The sequence below is a fragment of the Eucalyptus grandis genome, chromosome 7 (genome assembly GCF_016545825.1).
Source record: "Eucalyptus grandis isolate ANBG69807.140 chromosome 7, ASM1654582v1, whole genome shotgun sequence".
Classification (NCBI taxonomy): Eukaryota; Viridiplantae; Streptophyta; class Magnoliopsida; order Myrtales; family Myrtaceae; genus Eucalyptus; species Eucalyptus grandis.
The window spans coordinates 5,138,370-5,154,727 of NC_052618.1; the positions used below are offsets into that span (position 1 = coordinate 5,138,370).

The 16,358-nt window shown below is 42.2% G+C and overlaps 1 protein-coding gene, 2 long non-coding RNA genes and 1 pseudogene across 3 annotated transcripts; 1 reads left to right on the forward strand and 3 right to left on the reverse strand.

The window, feature by feature from the left end:
• The first annotated feature begins 1,289 nt into the window (after positions 1-1,289).
• LOC120296326 lies at positions 1,290-3,757 on the forward strand (annotated as a pseudogene).
• A 1,463-nt stretch (positions 3,758-5,220) lies between these two features.
• Positions 5,221-6,200, reverse strand: LOC120295496. Its single transcript, XR_005552897.1, has 4 exons — positions 6,132-6,200; positions 5,563-5,917; positions 5,401-5,489; positions 5,221-5,244 (listed from the first exon to the last, which is right to left on the reverse strand). It is a non-coding gene; the product is annotated as an uncharacterized LOC120295496 (long non-coding RNA).
• A 732-nt stretch (positions 6,201-6,932) lies between these two features.
• Positions 6,933-8,383, reverse strand: LOC120295497 (L-ascorbate oxidase-like). Its single transcript, XM_039316698.1, has 4 exons — positions 7,594-8,383; positions 7,437-7,502; positions 7,089-7,269; positions 6,933-6,986 (listed from the first exon to the last, which is right to left on the reverse strand). The coding sequence occupies exons 1-3, from the start codon at positions 7,804-7,806 to the stop codon at positions 7,153-7,155; spliced, it is 396 nt and encodes a 131-aa protein (XP_039172632.1). The 5' UTR covers positions 7,807-8,383; the 3' UTR covers positions 6,933-6,986; positions 7,089-7,152.
• Positions 8,384-12,241: 3,858 nt separating this feature from the next.
• LOC120295498 lies at positions 12,242-13,373 on the reverse strand. The gene is made up of 3 exons (XR_005552898.1): positions 13,272-13,373; positions 13,074-13,186; positions 12,242-12,270 (listed from the first exon to the last, which is right to left on the reverse strand). It is a non-coding gene; the product is annotated as an uncharacterized LOC120295498 (long non-coding RNA).
• Between the last annotated feature and the right edge of the window lie 2,985 nt (positions 13,374-16,358).

Here is a 16,358-nt window from a genome sequence, read left to right on the forward strand (position 1 = left end):
ACAAAAGACCTTAAATTCAACTATTTAATTTCCAAACATTCAATGGCATATTTGAGTGAGTTTTGTAATCATCAAAATTAAATTGGGTTCAACTTTTTTTGCCACTTGTTAAGTTCAGCTCTCCACGATTTTTTCTAAAAAAACTATATAAATATGTAAATATTAGGTGGTTTACTTCTTTCTCTTTTCTTTACCAAAAAAATATGTAAATATTAGATGAATCTCATTCCTTTGGGAAAATTACCAAAACAATCCAAAACTCATTGTAATTTTTTCAATTTAATTCCATTTTTTTGCCAATTCGGTTCATTCGGACGTCCAATTGACGACATGTCAATTTTTAAGATTTAATTTAATTTAATTTAATTTTTTTTTTTCACTTTCCTTCTTCTCTTGGCCGGTTGTCGGCTAAAGGCTAGGCTAGCAAGGCGAGCCTCCACAGTGGCTAGCGAGGTCAACCTCACCGGCCCAACCTTTGGTGGAAGAAGAAATGAAAAAAAAATACAAAGGAAAAAAATATTAAATATCATCACATCGGTGTTGTCAACCAAAATTGATCGGACAAACCAAATTAGTATAAATACAAAAATGTTAAAATTTGAATTTGTAAAAAAAAAAAAAAAGGAATTGAAAAATTACAATAAGTTTCACACTACTTCGGTAATTTTCTCCATTATTTTTCTTACATCATGTATCGTATTATCAGCTTACTAGCTATTAAACTCTATGCAAAATAAACGTGCCCGCTGAAAGTGCAAGCTAAGGAATTTATTATCTCCGATTTGGCGATATCCTTTCTTTGTCATATTCATGCCGTCATATTACTTATATTAATTGTTCTTGCTCCGCTTCCGTTTCTATTCACAATCCAAAATCACCAAATTAATAAATATATCTACATATATATACACACATAAATACACACTTGTAAATTAATGGAGTGGTTATATTATCGCGGGGCCATTAATTGCCCATAAATGAAAATATGCATTTTCGGGTAATAATAAAAAAGAAAAAATTGGATGCGATGACTCGATCCTCCAAAGACATCCCCGCCTCCCTCGCTCTCGTGTCTCCACTCAACGCGAACGCCGCCACACCAGCGCCACGTAGGATCGGGGCACGGGCCCCACCCCCCGAACCACCCGAACCCAACACCCGAACCTGCAGGCTCGGGGTCCTCAGAACAGCTGGAGACAGCCTGTCTCCAACAAAGTCCCACTCACCTATTCCCCTCTCCCCCTCTAACTCCCCTCTTCTCTCTCTCTTTCTTTCTCTCTGTGTATTCTCGCTCTTCTTCCTTCTGCCTTCCCTTCGCTTCGCTTCCATTCCATCGCCCTTCGTCCTCTCTCTCTTCTTTCTCTCTCTACCTCTCGTCCCCTGCGCACCGGCGATTTAGGGTTTCGGCAGCGCCGCTCGGTCGCGATTCGAGCCCTCGCCGGCCGGAGCCCGCCAGATCGAGGCCCTCTGCATTGTGAGCTCTCTCGACTCGATCGATCCGCCTTTCTCCGCTTTCCGTCGCCGCCTCTTCCGTCGCTCGCTGCGTTTTTTTTTCGCTCGTTGTTTCCGGTGTCGACTCGCTCTCGTGGTTTTTCGTTGTCTTTTTCTTTTAAAGATTTTTTCCAGATTTTTTTAGATTTTTTTCGATTTTTTTTCGATTTTTTTGGGGGTTTTGTTCGGTTGTTGTGGCGTTCCTTCGTGGTTAGGTGCAGATTTTTTCAGATTTTTTTTATGCCGTATGCGTCTGGATTTTGATTTGGGTTGTGGTTTTATGATGTACTGTTGTTGCGCGATTGCGAGGTTGTATCACCGGACATTGTCGTTGGGAGCCTGTCGTTGTGATGTACTGATGTTGCGCGAATTGTGATTTGGGTTAAGGTTCTGTGATTGGCTGATGTTGCGCGAATAGGAGGGAGGTTGTATCGCCCGGACATTGTCGTTAGAAGCCTGTAGTTGTTATCGTCGTGTTTTGCTCTGCTGGCATGCCTGGATGATGGATTCGGGCTGATGAATTTTGCTGCGTGTGTGCAGATCTGGAACCTGAGCATGAACACTGTTCCTCTTGGGATAATGTTTGTGTGGCGAACTGGGGTTTGAGCGGATTAATGACGTGATTGGGGCCGTGTTTGTGTACAGTCGTTTCGACCGATTGTACATGGTGGAATCGGGGTCTGTGGTGTCGTCCAGCATTGTGTCCGGGGCTGCTTCTTTTGCCGTTTAATCGTGGAAGGAAGTGTAGTCCGATCAGAGAAGTTTCGTGCATCCATGCTGGCAGAGAGCATGCGTGGAATCTTTGCTTCGGGTGATGCACCTGACAAGATTTGTTGCCGAAGCATTCGGTGTGGTGACCATTTGTCTGGTTGCTCTCTTGGTTCTTCTGGGTTTGCTATGCACCATCTACTCGTTTTACTTCAGGTCTCGCACTCGTAGCCAGGACTTCATCCAACTCAGTTACTTTACGGGTCCGTGGGTCATCCGAATCATATTCATCGTGTTCACGATCGTGTGGGGTTTTGGTGAGATTGTCCGTTTAAGCTTGCTCAGACAGAAAGGGAAGGTGTTGAGCTCCGTTAGTTACAAATGGCAAGAAACTTTTTTGCGAAGGTTATGTCGTCTCAAATCTTGGTTTTGCAGAACCTTGCTTGTTCCTCACTCTTGTGTTTCTCCTTCGGGCACCTTTGCAGAAGATGGAGTCAGGAATCTTAAGCAGAAACTGGAATGGAAAAACAATTGGTTATATTCTTCTCTACTGCTTCCCAGTTTTTGTTCTTCAGCTCATCATCATTCTAGTTGGACCAAGCTTAAGCAACGTTAAAAGTACTGGACGAACATTGCCGCATTACTTCACAAGTGCTATGAAGAGGACTGAAGGTGCTGCGTTTTGCACTTACCCTTTAATGAGTACCATTATTCTTGGGGTTCTTGCTTTTCTCCTAACTGCCTACTTATTTTGGCTTGGAAGGCGGATCCTAAAATTAGTCATTAATAAGGGTCTGCAGAAAAGAGTATACGTGCTGATATTCTCAGTTTCGGGTTTCCTTCCATTAAGGATCCTATTACTTGGTTTATCGGTTTTGTCTAAGCCAGAACATGTTCTTTTTGAAGCTCTTGTGTTCATGGCATTTCTTTTCCCTTTTCTGTTGTGCTGGGGTGTGTATTTTCTTGCTGGTGTACTGCCCAGTGGCGGATTCTCTAGCATTGGGGAAGCTTAATGACTTGGATGTGAGAAGAAGAGTTAGTGATGATCAGAATGAGACTGTTTCACTCATTGCTAATCTGAGCCATCTTGAGGAAAGTGGTAGAATGAGCCCCTGCAGAAATTCTGACTCTTCGACCAAGCGTGGATCAATTTCTTTTCGGACTTATGGAAAGGATGGCCCATCAACGGCAACTTTCGTAGAGCTAAGTCTCTTCTCTCCTAGTCGAGATGCAACCCCCCCTGCTTCACCTCCACTACTTGGCTGGCCAATGCGTGCATCTCCACAGGCTCAGGGACCTTCAAGCACTCGTGAAAATCAATTTTGTGGTGATGACAACTGATTGTAAAGGGTTTAGCTTTTAATAAGGTTTTTATTTGTTCTCCGTTTGTTTTCTGTTTTAGATATGATGGTTTTGTCTCATGGAAGTATATCTTCATTTTCCTTTTTGTACCATTTGTAACCAAATTTTATCTGCATTCTCTGAACTTATAATGGAGCATTTCTTTGGCTGAATTCCATAGGACATTAATGAAAGTTGCTAAAGGTATTCGGATTGATTGCCGAATTTTTCTATAGTTAACTTTTTTTCCCAATGCATTGGGAAAGTCTTGCTGTTCAATCCGTATATTAGTTATTTGTCAACTTTCCAAAGTTTTGTGATGCACATTGATCAAGCAAAGACATGAGAGGATTGTGAAATATTGATTGGGGATTGAATATGGAATGGGACTGTTGGATGATTTACAAAGTTTATTCTTTTTGTCAGAACATGCTTTTGTAAAGGAATTGCTGCTGTGTCTTTCTGAACTAGCTAAGTCGTCATGAGTTGGTGGAAGTAGGTTCTTGTCATGCTTTCATATTTGTTTTTACATGCTCAACTAGCATTTTTGGTTGGCATTCGAACTTGAAGGCTGTTTATCTTCATTTAATCCAGTTGATGTTCTTCTCTATAGATGGAATTAATCATGCATGTGTTCACACGCATGCATGTGTTCACATTACCGTGACGTTTTGCTATTCAAATGGATCCATTTGCTGTTATCTTTTACTTAGTGTCTTCATCTTTTCCTAAAGCTTAGTTATTTTAGCATGATATCTAGTCTGTTTTAATTTACTCCAATAATGTTGCTGTCCATTGTCTTGTTTAAATGGAATAGCTATTTTAAATGGTCTGATCTGATCAAGGGTACAATATTTACTTACAGCACAGTTTACATGGGGATAGCTTTTGTCGTCTAGCTAGGTACCATAGTATCCATGAATCACATGAAGACGTTATGAAATTAATGGCAGAAGAAATAGCTTTCATAGTTGATCTTGGCTCTATACTCCATGAATCATGCTAGACGTTATGAAAATACTGCAGAAAGAATGTTGTGGCAATAAATGCTCTTTAGCCAGCGATAGGTACATAATTGTATTAACATTTCCACTTACTATAGATATCTCTTTTTATTCGTTGCTTATGCCAATGTCAGGCACACTCCTTTTGGCACTGCCGTGGATTTTTGCATGTCATCATTGTGGAATTTAACTGAGACCCCAATACCAATCTCATTATGGGTCTCTTGAGAACTCCTAGAACGATATTAATGGCCCTGACATGCGGTAATGGACATAATGGTCCCATAATTTCATACTATTTAGCAAGCTGGGGAGATAAGAGACATTCTATGGTTCTCTGTTCAATCTGGGCTGTCATCTTCTTGGTTGTTACTGGTACTTTTGTCTTATGGAATGGTCACTTTCATGATCAGGCAATATGGTTTTTCTGTCGAGTTTGCTTCCTCTAGCGAGTTCACAGATAACTATGTCTGATGCCATCGAAATGACTTATTGCCCATGCCGAGTTTCCTGCCTCTAGCCAGTTCACGGTTGTAATCTTACTGGTACTTTTGTCTTACGGAATGATCACTTTCGTAAAGGAATGGCTCGCCCATGCCGTAAGGTGGTGGCAAAATATCGATCAACCCATGCAGTCCAGCCACCGTTTGCATTGTGTGTAATAGGAATCGTACTAGAGTCGTAACTGAGATTTTCCAAGCTGCAATGAAGCATATACATATAAATGACATCCCTTTGCAATATAAGAAATTAAATGCCTGCCGCGCATATTCATCAAATGAGGTGGAATCAGCTCGAACCTCCCACAGATGTTGAATGAACATGGTGTTGAATGATCATTGTACTTAGGGCTCACCTGATGGATGATGAAAATATAGGTGAAAGTTTTTCTGAAATGGGCCTTGGAATGACGTCACCTGTTCCATCGCTCTCTAGACTTTGAATCTGCAATTCAATCCAATAAACTTCTCATTACAATCTTCATCAAACACAGTTTCGATGGGTTTCGCTACCATACCTGTTGGGTGTTGTGCCAATGAATCGCCACATTCTCGCTCAAAATGTTGGCAAGTCTGACGAAAACTCTCTCCCTGATGTGCCTGGATGGTGGGGCCGGAAGTCTGTCCGTTGACGGTGACGACCTCCTTCTTGTAGGAGCCCATCAGCTCCTGCTTCACTTCCCAGTTGTAGAAAGGCCCTAGAGCCCCTGCCAATCGCAAGTCACGAAAAGGCATAGAAACCCAACGGTGTCCACAGTTCTGTTGCTTCTCTTTTTGCCATCCAATGCCTATATGCTCTGCAGCATCAAACCCAACATTGCAGGGCTCTGCTTCTTTTATAGTTTTTCATTCATGATGCGCACAGTTCCGTTGCTAACAAACAAAACAAAAAAACAATTTATATCCTCAGGAGAAAAATAATCATACTTTTCAAAGATTCAAGAAAAAGAGCGAACTTTTGCTTAAAAGATAATAAATATCCTCGGACTTATATCCTCTAGGAAACATAACCTCAAATTGTTTAATTTCAAACAAGGGATCAAAACAGCCTCTCTAACTAAGACATTAGTCCTGCCACATATATTACCTTGGCAGGCTTTGTTCCCCAGGCTCTGAACTGACTGTGGTGTGACGCCATTCCGAATCGGGCCAGTGGGTGGGGAGCAGCTGCGCACGGCCAGACCGAGAGGGGTTGTCGCAGTGGCATTCTGGCCAACAATGTCGGTCGTGATCAAGTAATTTCTCGACGGATCTTGATCGGCTTTGATCTTGACGGAGTATGTCTTACCCGAGTAGATGATCAGGCTTTGGTTCACAAATGGCTCTACATAGTGCCCATCCACTTCAACAACAGTAAGGTTGTGACCCTGCAAATCAAAGGTTGAGGTCCTAAGTACGAAAAAAATGAAGGGTCGCTTCATCTTGCATATCTATCTCTGAAATTTCTTCAATCTAGTAGTCTTTAAAAACATCGAAAAGCTCAAAGTATATGATCCAGAAGTGGAAACTTCATTATAGAAAGCGAGGAAATAAACAAACCAGAGAAACAATTTTTAGGTTGTAATCAAAGTATACCTCAATCTGAAAGCTGAGAGTACAATGAGTGGTCACACTCGAAATATTGAGGTGATACGTTTTACCAAGGACGACCCTCCAGTGCAAATATTCAGGATTGATGGCATTACGAGCCGTCCTGGGAATCAGCAGAAACTGCAATCCAAGCAACAAAAAGAGAATTTGTAGGTTGTAATGAAAGTATACCTCAATCCTAAAGCTGAGAGCAGATTGAACAGTCACACTTGCAATATTGAGGCGATAAGTTTTACCAGGGATAACCCTCCAGTGGGGATATTCAGGATTGATCGCATCACGAGCTGTTGGATGAGCTTGGAGTGGTCGATTCAGCATAATCAAACTTTCCCTTCCTGGGAATCAGCAAAGACTGCAATCCAAGCAACAAAAAGAGAATGAAACAAACACGACAAATGAGCGAAACTGCTGTTTAAGTTCTTCATAATTGAGGCAATCAAATCAAATTAATCACCTCAGGCTCTGCCGCCCAATCATGATAGCTTTAGTAGTACCAGTTGTCGAGGATGATGCTCTTGTCATAATCTTTGAGCGAATGGCTCCGCCATGCTGTACAGTGGCAAAACATCGATCAACCCATGCAGTCCAGCCACCATTTGCATTGTGTAATAGGAGTCGTACTGAGATTTTCCAAGCTGCAATGAAGGATATAAGTATAAATGACATCCCTTTGCAAGATAAGACATTAAATGCCTACCGCACATATTCATCAAATGAGGTGGAATCAGCTCGAACCTCCCACAGATGTCAGACAAAGCTCAAATGAACATGATATTGAATGATCATTGTACTTAGGGCTCACCTGATGGACGATGAAAATATAGGTGAAAGTTACATCACCTGTTCCATCGCTCCCTAGACTTTGAATCTGCAATTCAATCCAATCCGAACCCATCATCGCATGAACTTCTCATTACAATCTTCGTCAAACACAGTTTCCATGGGTTTCGCCACCATACCTGTTGGGTGTCGTGCCAATGGATCGCGACATTCTGGCTCAACCTGTTGGTAACCCTGACGAAAACTCTGTTTCCCTGATGATGAGCCTGGATGGTGGGGGCCGGGTGCCGTCCATTGATGGTGACAACCTGCTCCTTGTAGGAGGAGCCCATCATCTCTTGCTTCACTTCCCAGTTGTAGAAAAGCCCTCGAGCTCCTCCTGATGCCACCATCACGAGAACCCGAGCTACCCATCTCTCGCGCTCACCGGGAACCCGAGCTGCGCACGAAAGATGGGACTTTAATGGGGGAGAGACGGAGTTCGTGGGGCCGCTGTCGATTTAGCAGCAGCAGAAGAAGTTGTCCGCTTGGTTCGTTTTGCCGTACATTTAAGCCGTCTCCAAAAAGTATCAACTTTTACATAAAAAAGCGATCTCCTCCTAAAGTATCGACTGCCAAAAAAGAGGTGGGCAGATCAGGAATGCGGGCTGATAATGCCCCACGGCGTCACAAGCAGACACGAGCAGATCCTCGCCCCACCTCGTAAATTAAAAATAAAGAAAGAACCAACCATCGCCTCCACGTGTGACCTGAACCAGCCGGCTCGGTTCGGTTCGGTTCGGTTCCCGATTCGACCTCGCCCCTAAATTCATCTCCTCGGTTTCTTTGCCTCGCGTGCGGACCCCCGGGTACCGGAGGCGGGCCCGCGGGAGCCGGATCTCGAGCGGATCTGTCTTGGGTCTCTCGGATCCGGAATGGGTCGCGGCGGAGGCCATCTCGGAGGGAGCAGCGTCGGGACCCCTCTTCGGATCCGGAAGCTCTGGAGAGAGGCGGCGACATCGGATGCAGGGGCTGAGGGAGAGGGAGCCCTCGGGGTGGACTTGGGCTTGTTCTTGGACCCGGTGGGGCGGCGGCGGGGGCGGCGGACGACTTCAGTGGTGGAGCCGTCGCCGGCGGTGGGGAGGGAGAGGGCAAAAGGAAAGCGAAGAAAACAGCGAGAAATGAGAGAGGGTAAAGGAAACACAATTCCACCTCGATAATTGATTATGCTTTAATTAGAATATATTAAATTCACTGCATTTATTTTGTGAAAATAAATAATTTGAAAAAATATTATCCCATAAATAATCACTTGTATAGCTTATGAAAATATATGCTCCAAAGACATTTCCATCATCCATAAAAATATTTTAAAATAAAATATTGTTAATAATAAAAATATTTTTCATCAACCAAATAGTTCGAGAGAAATAAGCAATTATTTTTTAAAAAAATCGAATCATTCATTTTGTAAGAAACAAACGGAGCATAAATTGCATAGATCTTTCCTTTTATTTTAGTTTATGAACATAATTACTCAACTCGACACAACATTTGAGAAATGAAAAGTAAACCGATGCTTTTTTTTTTTTTTTTTCAAATATAATAGATTACCTTCGCCTCTTTCCAGTAATTACTCAACACTTGGTTCATCAAACTGCGAGTCGACTTAGCTCAACCTCCAATAATCCATTCCGCAAATCTCCTTTCGCAGCGTGCATCCTAAAGTTCATCTATAGCCCTGCTTGGCCTGGCTTAGGCCTATTTATTAGCATCCGAAAATTCCGGGCAATTCTAAACTTGATGCATTTTTGGACAGGAAATCTTGATGCGTTTGTGGTGCTATGTCATTGGTCATATTATTTTCATCAATTTAGAAAGAATGTATCATGAAAGTATTCTAATATTTATCTAGTTTGAGGAAATATGTAAATGATTTATTTTTTATTTTTACTCTTTTTCTATTGAGATTACGTTGAACAAGTATGATAATCATTTTATTTTTCTATTTTTTTTTTCGTTTTCAAAAATATGTTTGGAGTAGAAATCAATTTGATAATATAATTTCATTTATCTATTTTTGAAATAAATTTTTAGTCTAGAAATAGGTCCGGAACGAAATGAGAAGTGAAAATATTCTACTTTTCAATTTTTGAAAATAAAAAATGAGAAATAAAAATATTTCTTATCGCTTGTCCTCACTATTAACTCGGCTCGGCGTTGTTCAAAAAAGAAATTTTATGTGGCTATCAAATACGTATTTTTATTTAGAAAGTCGGTTTAGGGAATAGAAATAGAAAAATCGGTTTTTGATCAGAAATTGATTTGTGGAACAATATTTTTTGCATCCTTAGATTACAACTAGTAGATCCAAAGACAATAATCATTTATCAAAAAATAAGAAAAGACAATAATCAGAATACCAAAACGACACGCACACGCACGCTTGTTACCGGGTGAGGAGGACATTTTTTGGTTTTTTTCTTCTTCTTTTTTATTATTTTATTTTTCTTTTGGCTAAGGGCCCAGCTCGGGGAGGGTCGTAACTCCTTTGCCTGATCTAGGAGTTGGCCAATTGCGGATTTAGGAGTTATAACCTAGTAATCCTCTAAAGATGCCTTTAAGTTTCAATGGATGTTCTCCATGAATTGTTGATTGATGCATTCATAGGTGTTTTGGGCCCTTGCATTTGCTAGAATTTGCATTTGCTAGAATTTGACTTCTAATGCATTGAGTTTAATTCCATGGGTACAGTGAGAGAATTTACAATGGTTTCACAAGAGAGAGTTGGGGCATATTATATTACATCAAAACCATATATATACACACATATTAATTTCTCTCATCCCACGTCCTTTCATGTCCGAATGATAATGCACTTTCCACTTTGCAGTCTAAACAACTGGGACCAAAAATTAGACAGCACAAAATGTCTTTTTGGCTTTTAGCATTTGATAAATTTTAGGGTACAAACTAGATAACGATTCTCATTTTTATTAATATTATACATGGATTATTTGAATGCTTTTTAAGGGCTAGGGCCAGCCCTCTGCCCGAATGTTTTTTTTTTATTTGTGTGTTTTTAGGTTTTAATCTTTTTTTTATTTTCTCTTTTTTATTTTTTTTTATGGAAAAAAGCAGAAAAGGGATAAAAGAAAAGAAGAAGAAGAGGAAAGCATATTAAAAATAAATGAAAAGGAAGAAATTATCCTTGACGGGTCACGTTGGACTTAACTAAGGCAGGAGGGCTGAGTTACATGTCGGAAAAGAAAAGAAAATATTAAATGTAAAGCTTGGTGCTGATGTCACCCACGAGGACTCGCCCATCCCTCTCGTTTGTCCTCTCGTCTCTCTGCATCTGCAAAGCCATTCGTTTTTCGCCCTAAAGTCCAAGTTCAAAGTACCGAGTTGGATTTTTGCACTTATCAAAGACCTGCATAAATCACTCTCAACGAATGTTGAGTTTCTCTCTATCCCGAGCGTGATAGAAACCCCCCTTTTTTCCCCAAAAACCCACTCGATTGAACCCTAAACTCCACTCCCATGGACGATCCTCGACTGTTTCCTCCAGATTAATCATCCCCAACCCTCAACCTTCGCTGCATCCACCCATAGAGACTGGGTTGGAGATTCGAATGGCCTCTTGTTCAACTTCTACGGAGGTCTAAGGAAGACCCCCTCCTGCTTTCAGCGAAATCTTCTTTGTCGCAACTTCAAGGTGAAAATGCTGTTAATCTTCGGTTGATAGCAGCTGGTAAGGTGCGTGACCCTGTAGCCCTATAGTTTGATTCTGTGCATCCTGTCCATTTGATAAGTATCCCTGCAACACACAAGCACCGAAACCCTATTTAGACCCAGAAGTTCCAAAAACCAAACCAAAAGCATTCATCTACAGGCTCCCTTCTGCCTCTATTACCGATACCCATAAACCCGCAAAGTCCCAATGCAAACACAAACCAGCCATCGAGCTCCCTTCATTCCAGAATTTTCAACTTCTTACACCCATTAAGAGAGGCACAATTGGTAGAAAATGGCAGGGGGGAGGATAACCACCTACGAATGGTTGCACTATGTAGGAGAATGGGTGAATTATGGTCTGAAGAGGATATAACAGATCTAGGGGCAGACATCCCAGAGCAAGCACGGCAAGAAAGTGAACGAACTCTCTATGGCAAGCTTTACTCCAAGCCAAACGTTAATTTTCCGGCTTTTCTGGACACTATGACAAGAGCTTGGAAAGTTGACTCGCTTAAATGTGAGCAGATTGAAATAGGTTTCTTCTCTTTTCTTATTCAACTCCATTGAAGAGAAAAAGGGTATTAGAATCGGGGCCGTGGTCTTTCTCAAATGTAATCTGCTAGTTCTTAAGGAAGGAGATCCGAACGTACTGAGCATTGCTACGAATTCTCACACTATGCATTCTGGGTGCACATTATAGGCCTTCCTCGAGCTGGGTAATCAAGAATCCATCCGGCGATTAGCTTCCAAATCGGGGCAAGTTGAAGAAATTAAAATAGAAGCACGAAACAAAAACAGCTCGGAAAACTGGTAAAGCAAAGGTGTTGTGAATCATCAAATCCACTCAAAACAAAACCATTATAACCGTAGGGGACAAAAATGGTGGATAGAATTCAAGTATGAAAGGCTTCCACACTTCTGTTTTTCTTGTGGACGCATCGGACATTATGCTAACTATTGCCCGAAATACCTTATGCAGAAACCTAGCTCAAGATCGCCCGGGCGTTATGGGGTGTGGTTGAAGGCAGAGGTCCGAGATGTTAGCCCCTACTAGAAGACCTTCTATGGGAAAATAGAACTCTCTCGTCATGGATGAGGAGGTCATGTGCAAAACTCCAATCATGGCTACTAATACACCCCTGAGAACAGAGCCAATAGAAACGAATGATTTAGCCATAGTTCTGGTCCATCCTACTGTGAAGGAGAACCAATTTGAGACCCCAAAGACAGACCTAACATCACCAAACAGCAGTAAAAGACCACAGCAAAACAACTTGCTACTTCTCTCTTCTATAGGAATTGATGAGGAACACACGAAGGCAAAGAAAGGAAAGGCCGTGTATAAGGCTCCAGTGGTTAAAAAACAGAAGCGAGTCTGCCCGTATGAGAAGAATACCTCATCGGATCTCTCAATGGATGAAAAACAACTCCTAGATGCCCCAGTGTTGTCATGGGAAGGGGCTAATGCATGGGCCTTGGTGGCTGGCCCTAATAAGCCACCCAATCAAAGATGAAACTACTAAGCTGGAACTGTCAGGGGTTGGGTACACCCTTGACAGTTCAGCACCTTAGAGCCCTAGTGGCTCAGGAAAGGCCCAACATGGTTTTCCTCATGGAAACCAAGAATAAATCATATGTTATCAATAGAGTGCAGAGAAGGATTCAGCTCCCACACTCTCTGATTATCGAACCGGTTGGTATTGCGGGAGGTCTAGCCCTACTGTGGGATGAGGAAGTGAAAGTGGACGTGCACAGCAGCTCAAACGAGGCCATTCATGTCAAATGTCAAGATGTAATTGGTGGCTACTCTATGTGGATATCCTTTCTACACGCATCAACTAATTTCCAAGAGAGATTACGGCTTTGGAACTCCTTGCAAGACAGTAACTATAATAATACATTTCCATGGTTGTGCATAGGGGATTTTAATGAAGTGCTTTACCATTGGGAGAAGGTAGGAAGGCGAGAGGCAGACCGCTATAGAATGGCAGCTTTCCGAAGCTTCTTAGACGCATGCTCGCTGATGGATATTGAAAGTAAGGGTTGCTCCTTCACCTGGTCAAACAAAAGGGAAGGTAATGAACTGGTAAAAAAGAGACTAGACAGAGCAATATGCAATATGGAATGGAGAACTAATTACCCTAATGCGGAGGCCTTAGCTTTCCCGGCAATAGGGTCCGACCACAGTCCTATCCTTTTATCCTTAAATCCACCAGAGTTGCGAAGGAAGAAACCTTTTCGCTTCGAGACATACCGCTAGAACATCCGTAATGTGAGAATGTGGTCAAGCAAGCTTGGAATGGAAGTCACATAGATACACTCACTATGGCGAGGCAAAACAAGGCGGGTGGCTGCCGAATTAAGTAAATGGAGTAGGAGGATCTTCCCGAGAATGCTAAAAAACAGATTCATCCACTCAAAAAGTGTGCTCCAAACTTTGATGAACAGTTACGCAAGGGAGCATAATAGAGAGGAAATCAACCACATTACAAGGAAAATTGAAGAACTATGGCGACAAGAAGAGATGTACTGGTGTATGAGGTCGCGAATTCAATGGCTGAAGTGGGGAGACCAAAATTCCAAGTTTTTTCATGCTACAATAGTGCAGAGGAGACAACGTAACAAAATCTCCATGCTACGAATCAATGATCAGACCTGGTGTAGGGACCTCTCTACCCTCAAACACCATATTTGTGATTTCTATCAATCCCTTTTTAGTTCGGTGGGAGAAAGGAACTACCAACCGGTATTAGATCAATGTACAGCAATGGTGCATGAGGATATGAATGCTGACCTGATCAAAGCGCACGAGATGAAGTAAAAGCAAAGAGTTTTCCAGCTAGGAGCTACAAAAGCACCGGGCCCAGACGGACTTAATGGAGTATTTTATCAGAATCACTGGCCTATTATACATGAAGACATATACAGCATGGTTCATTCTTTCTTTGAGCAAGGTACTTTTGATCCTGCGCTTAATAAAACGCATATTACCCTTATCCCCAAAGTCACAAATCCAGAAGAGATCACCCAATTTAGGCCTATAAGTCTGTGTAATTTTAATTACAAGATCATAGCAAAGGTGTCGGGCAAATAGACCAAACCATGGCTTCCGCATCTTATCTCGGAGAGCAAAGTGCCTTCTTAAAAAACCGCCAGATACAGGAAAACATTTTCATAGTCCAGGAAGTGATACATCAACTTAGGGTGAGAAGGAGAAGACGAAATTTTCAGGCCATCCTAAAACTTGACATGCAGAAGGCTTATGACAAATATTGAGTGGGATTTTTATGTGATTATATGCTGAAATTGGGGTTTAATGCTAAGTGGGTAGGCTGGATAAAGTATTGTATCTCATCGGTGTCTTTTAGCATCCTGGTTAATGGAGAACCCTCTGCTGTCTTTCGACCTACCCGAGGAATTCGACAAGGCGATCCTCTTTCCCCCTACCTATTTATTATTATGGCCAATGTCCTATCAACCCTTATGGGAAAAGCAATTTCAGATGGAAGCATTAGGGGTATCCGCTTGAACCACACATGCCCAACTCTCTCACATCTTCTCTTTGCTGATGATGCAATTTTTTTCCTAAATGGAACGATTGGAGAAGCTCGAATGTGGCTAATGTGCTAAATCGCATTGCTATGTGTCGGGACAAGCAATAAATCTAAACAAATCGTATGTTCACAGGAAGAGATTGCCCACAGAGATTAAAGCAGAACCTAGCAGCTGAATTGAGAGTTCCACTTATAGATAAAACAGGAAAATACTTGGGTATTCCATCTGAATGGGGTCAAACCAAAAAGCAAATGTTTGCATGGATCCTCACTAAAGTTGAACGGAAACTCGAAGGATGGAAAGAGAGACCGATTTCAAAAGCGGGGAAGGATGTTCTTATCAAGACAGTTATTCAAGCCCTACCTCAATATGCTATGTCTATATTCAAGATTCCAGCATCTATTTGCAGGACTATTGAGCAGAGAATAGCTTCCTTTTGGTGGAAACATAATGCAGCTAGAAGAGGTATATACTGGAAAAAGTGGGAAGATCTGAAAAGAAGGAAAGATTGTGGGGGCCTCGGTTTTAAAGATTTAATGGCCTTTAACAAAGCAATGCTGGGGAAGCAAGCTTGGAGATTTGTTCAAACACCGGATGCATTATGGTGCAAAGTGCTCAAAAGCATTTATTTCCCTAGAGGAGACTTCTGGTCAGCAAACAAAGGCTATCGACCCTCGTGGGGGTGGCAAAGTCTATTGATGGGAAGAGAAGCGATTGAGCCTGACTCTAGATGGGCTGTGGGGGATGGGCAACACATAAGAATACGACAGGATACCTGGCTACCATCCGGGAAACTATATGGCCCTGCAAATCGAAATGAACCAAGGGTGGTGGCTGATTTAATTGATCAGGAGGCACGTGAATGGGATGTCCAAAAAGTGAACAACCTATTTGAGGAAGAGATTGCCACAGAAATCCTAACCATTCCTATCAGCATAACACCTTCTTCAGACAAGCTAGTATGGATTGCAAACAGTGCTGGAACCTACACTGTGAAAAGTGGCTATAATAGAATACATAACAAGGCTGCCACTACCAATACAAATATACCATCATCTTCCTACCAAATACCCAAGGCGCTATGGCACGAGATATGGCACATTCAGACATTTCCCAAAATTCGCTTCTTCCTTTGGAATCTATGCACCAATACACTTCCTACGAAGGAAAATTTGTATAGAAGGCAAATGCTAAACGACCCTACCCGTCAAAAGTGCGAGACAAGCCCCGGAATCAGCAGCACCTCTTCACTCTCTCGCGCCCGGACCAGAACATATGGTCGATCCTTCTCTCCCCGCCGACACATCCCCGGAGCGAATCACCCGTATAGACAAGTGGATTGTCGAAACCTAACCTCACGAGCCGACCAACACTCAAAAGCCCCGTTTGCGGGAGCACTCTGGCAGATCTGGAAGTGCCGAAACAGAGCGATCTTCCAAGGACGCCAACCAAACCCTACGGAAGTTAAAGCTGAAATGAGCCTTACAGCAGATCTCTTCCTGAAATGGAACAAACCGGGGAAGAAAAATGGACGAAACTCACCGAATACCCACAATCCAGAGCTGAAATGGAAACCACCTGCAGCAAAGGAGATGAAAATCAACGTCGACTGCTCCTGGTGTGAGACGACCAAGGTGGGTTCGATTGCGGGAATTTGCAGAAATAGCGCCGG

Excerpts from the sequence above, each read along its gene's own strand:
- LOC120295497 (XM_039316698.1), bottom strand. The coding sequence starts at position 7,806 with ATGGTGGCATCAGGAGGAGCTCGAGGGCTTTTCTACAACTGGGAAGTG. Across the intron at positions 7,503-7,593 it reads ATTGGCACGACACCCAACAG|ATTCAAAGTCTAGGGAGCGA; the intron begins GTATGGTGGCGA and ends ATTGAATTGCAG. Across the intron at positions 7,270-7,436 it reads ATATTTTCATCGTCCATCAG|CTTGGAAAATCTCAGTACGA; the intron begins GTGAGCCCTAAG and ends CCTTCATTGCAG.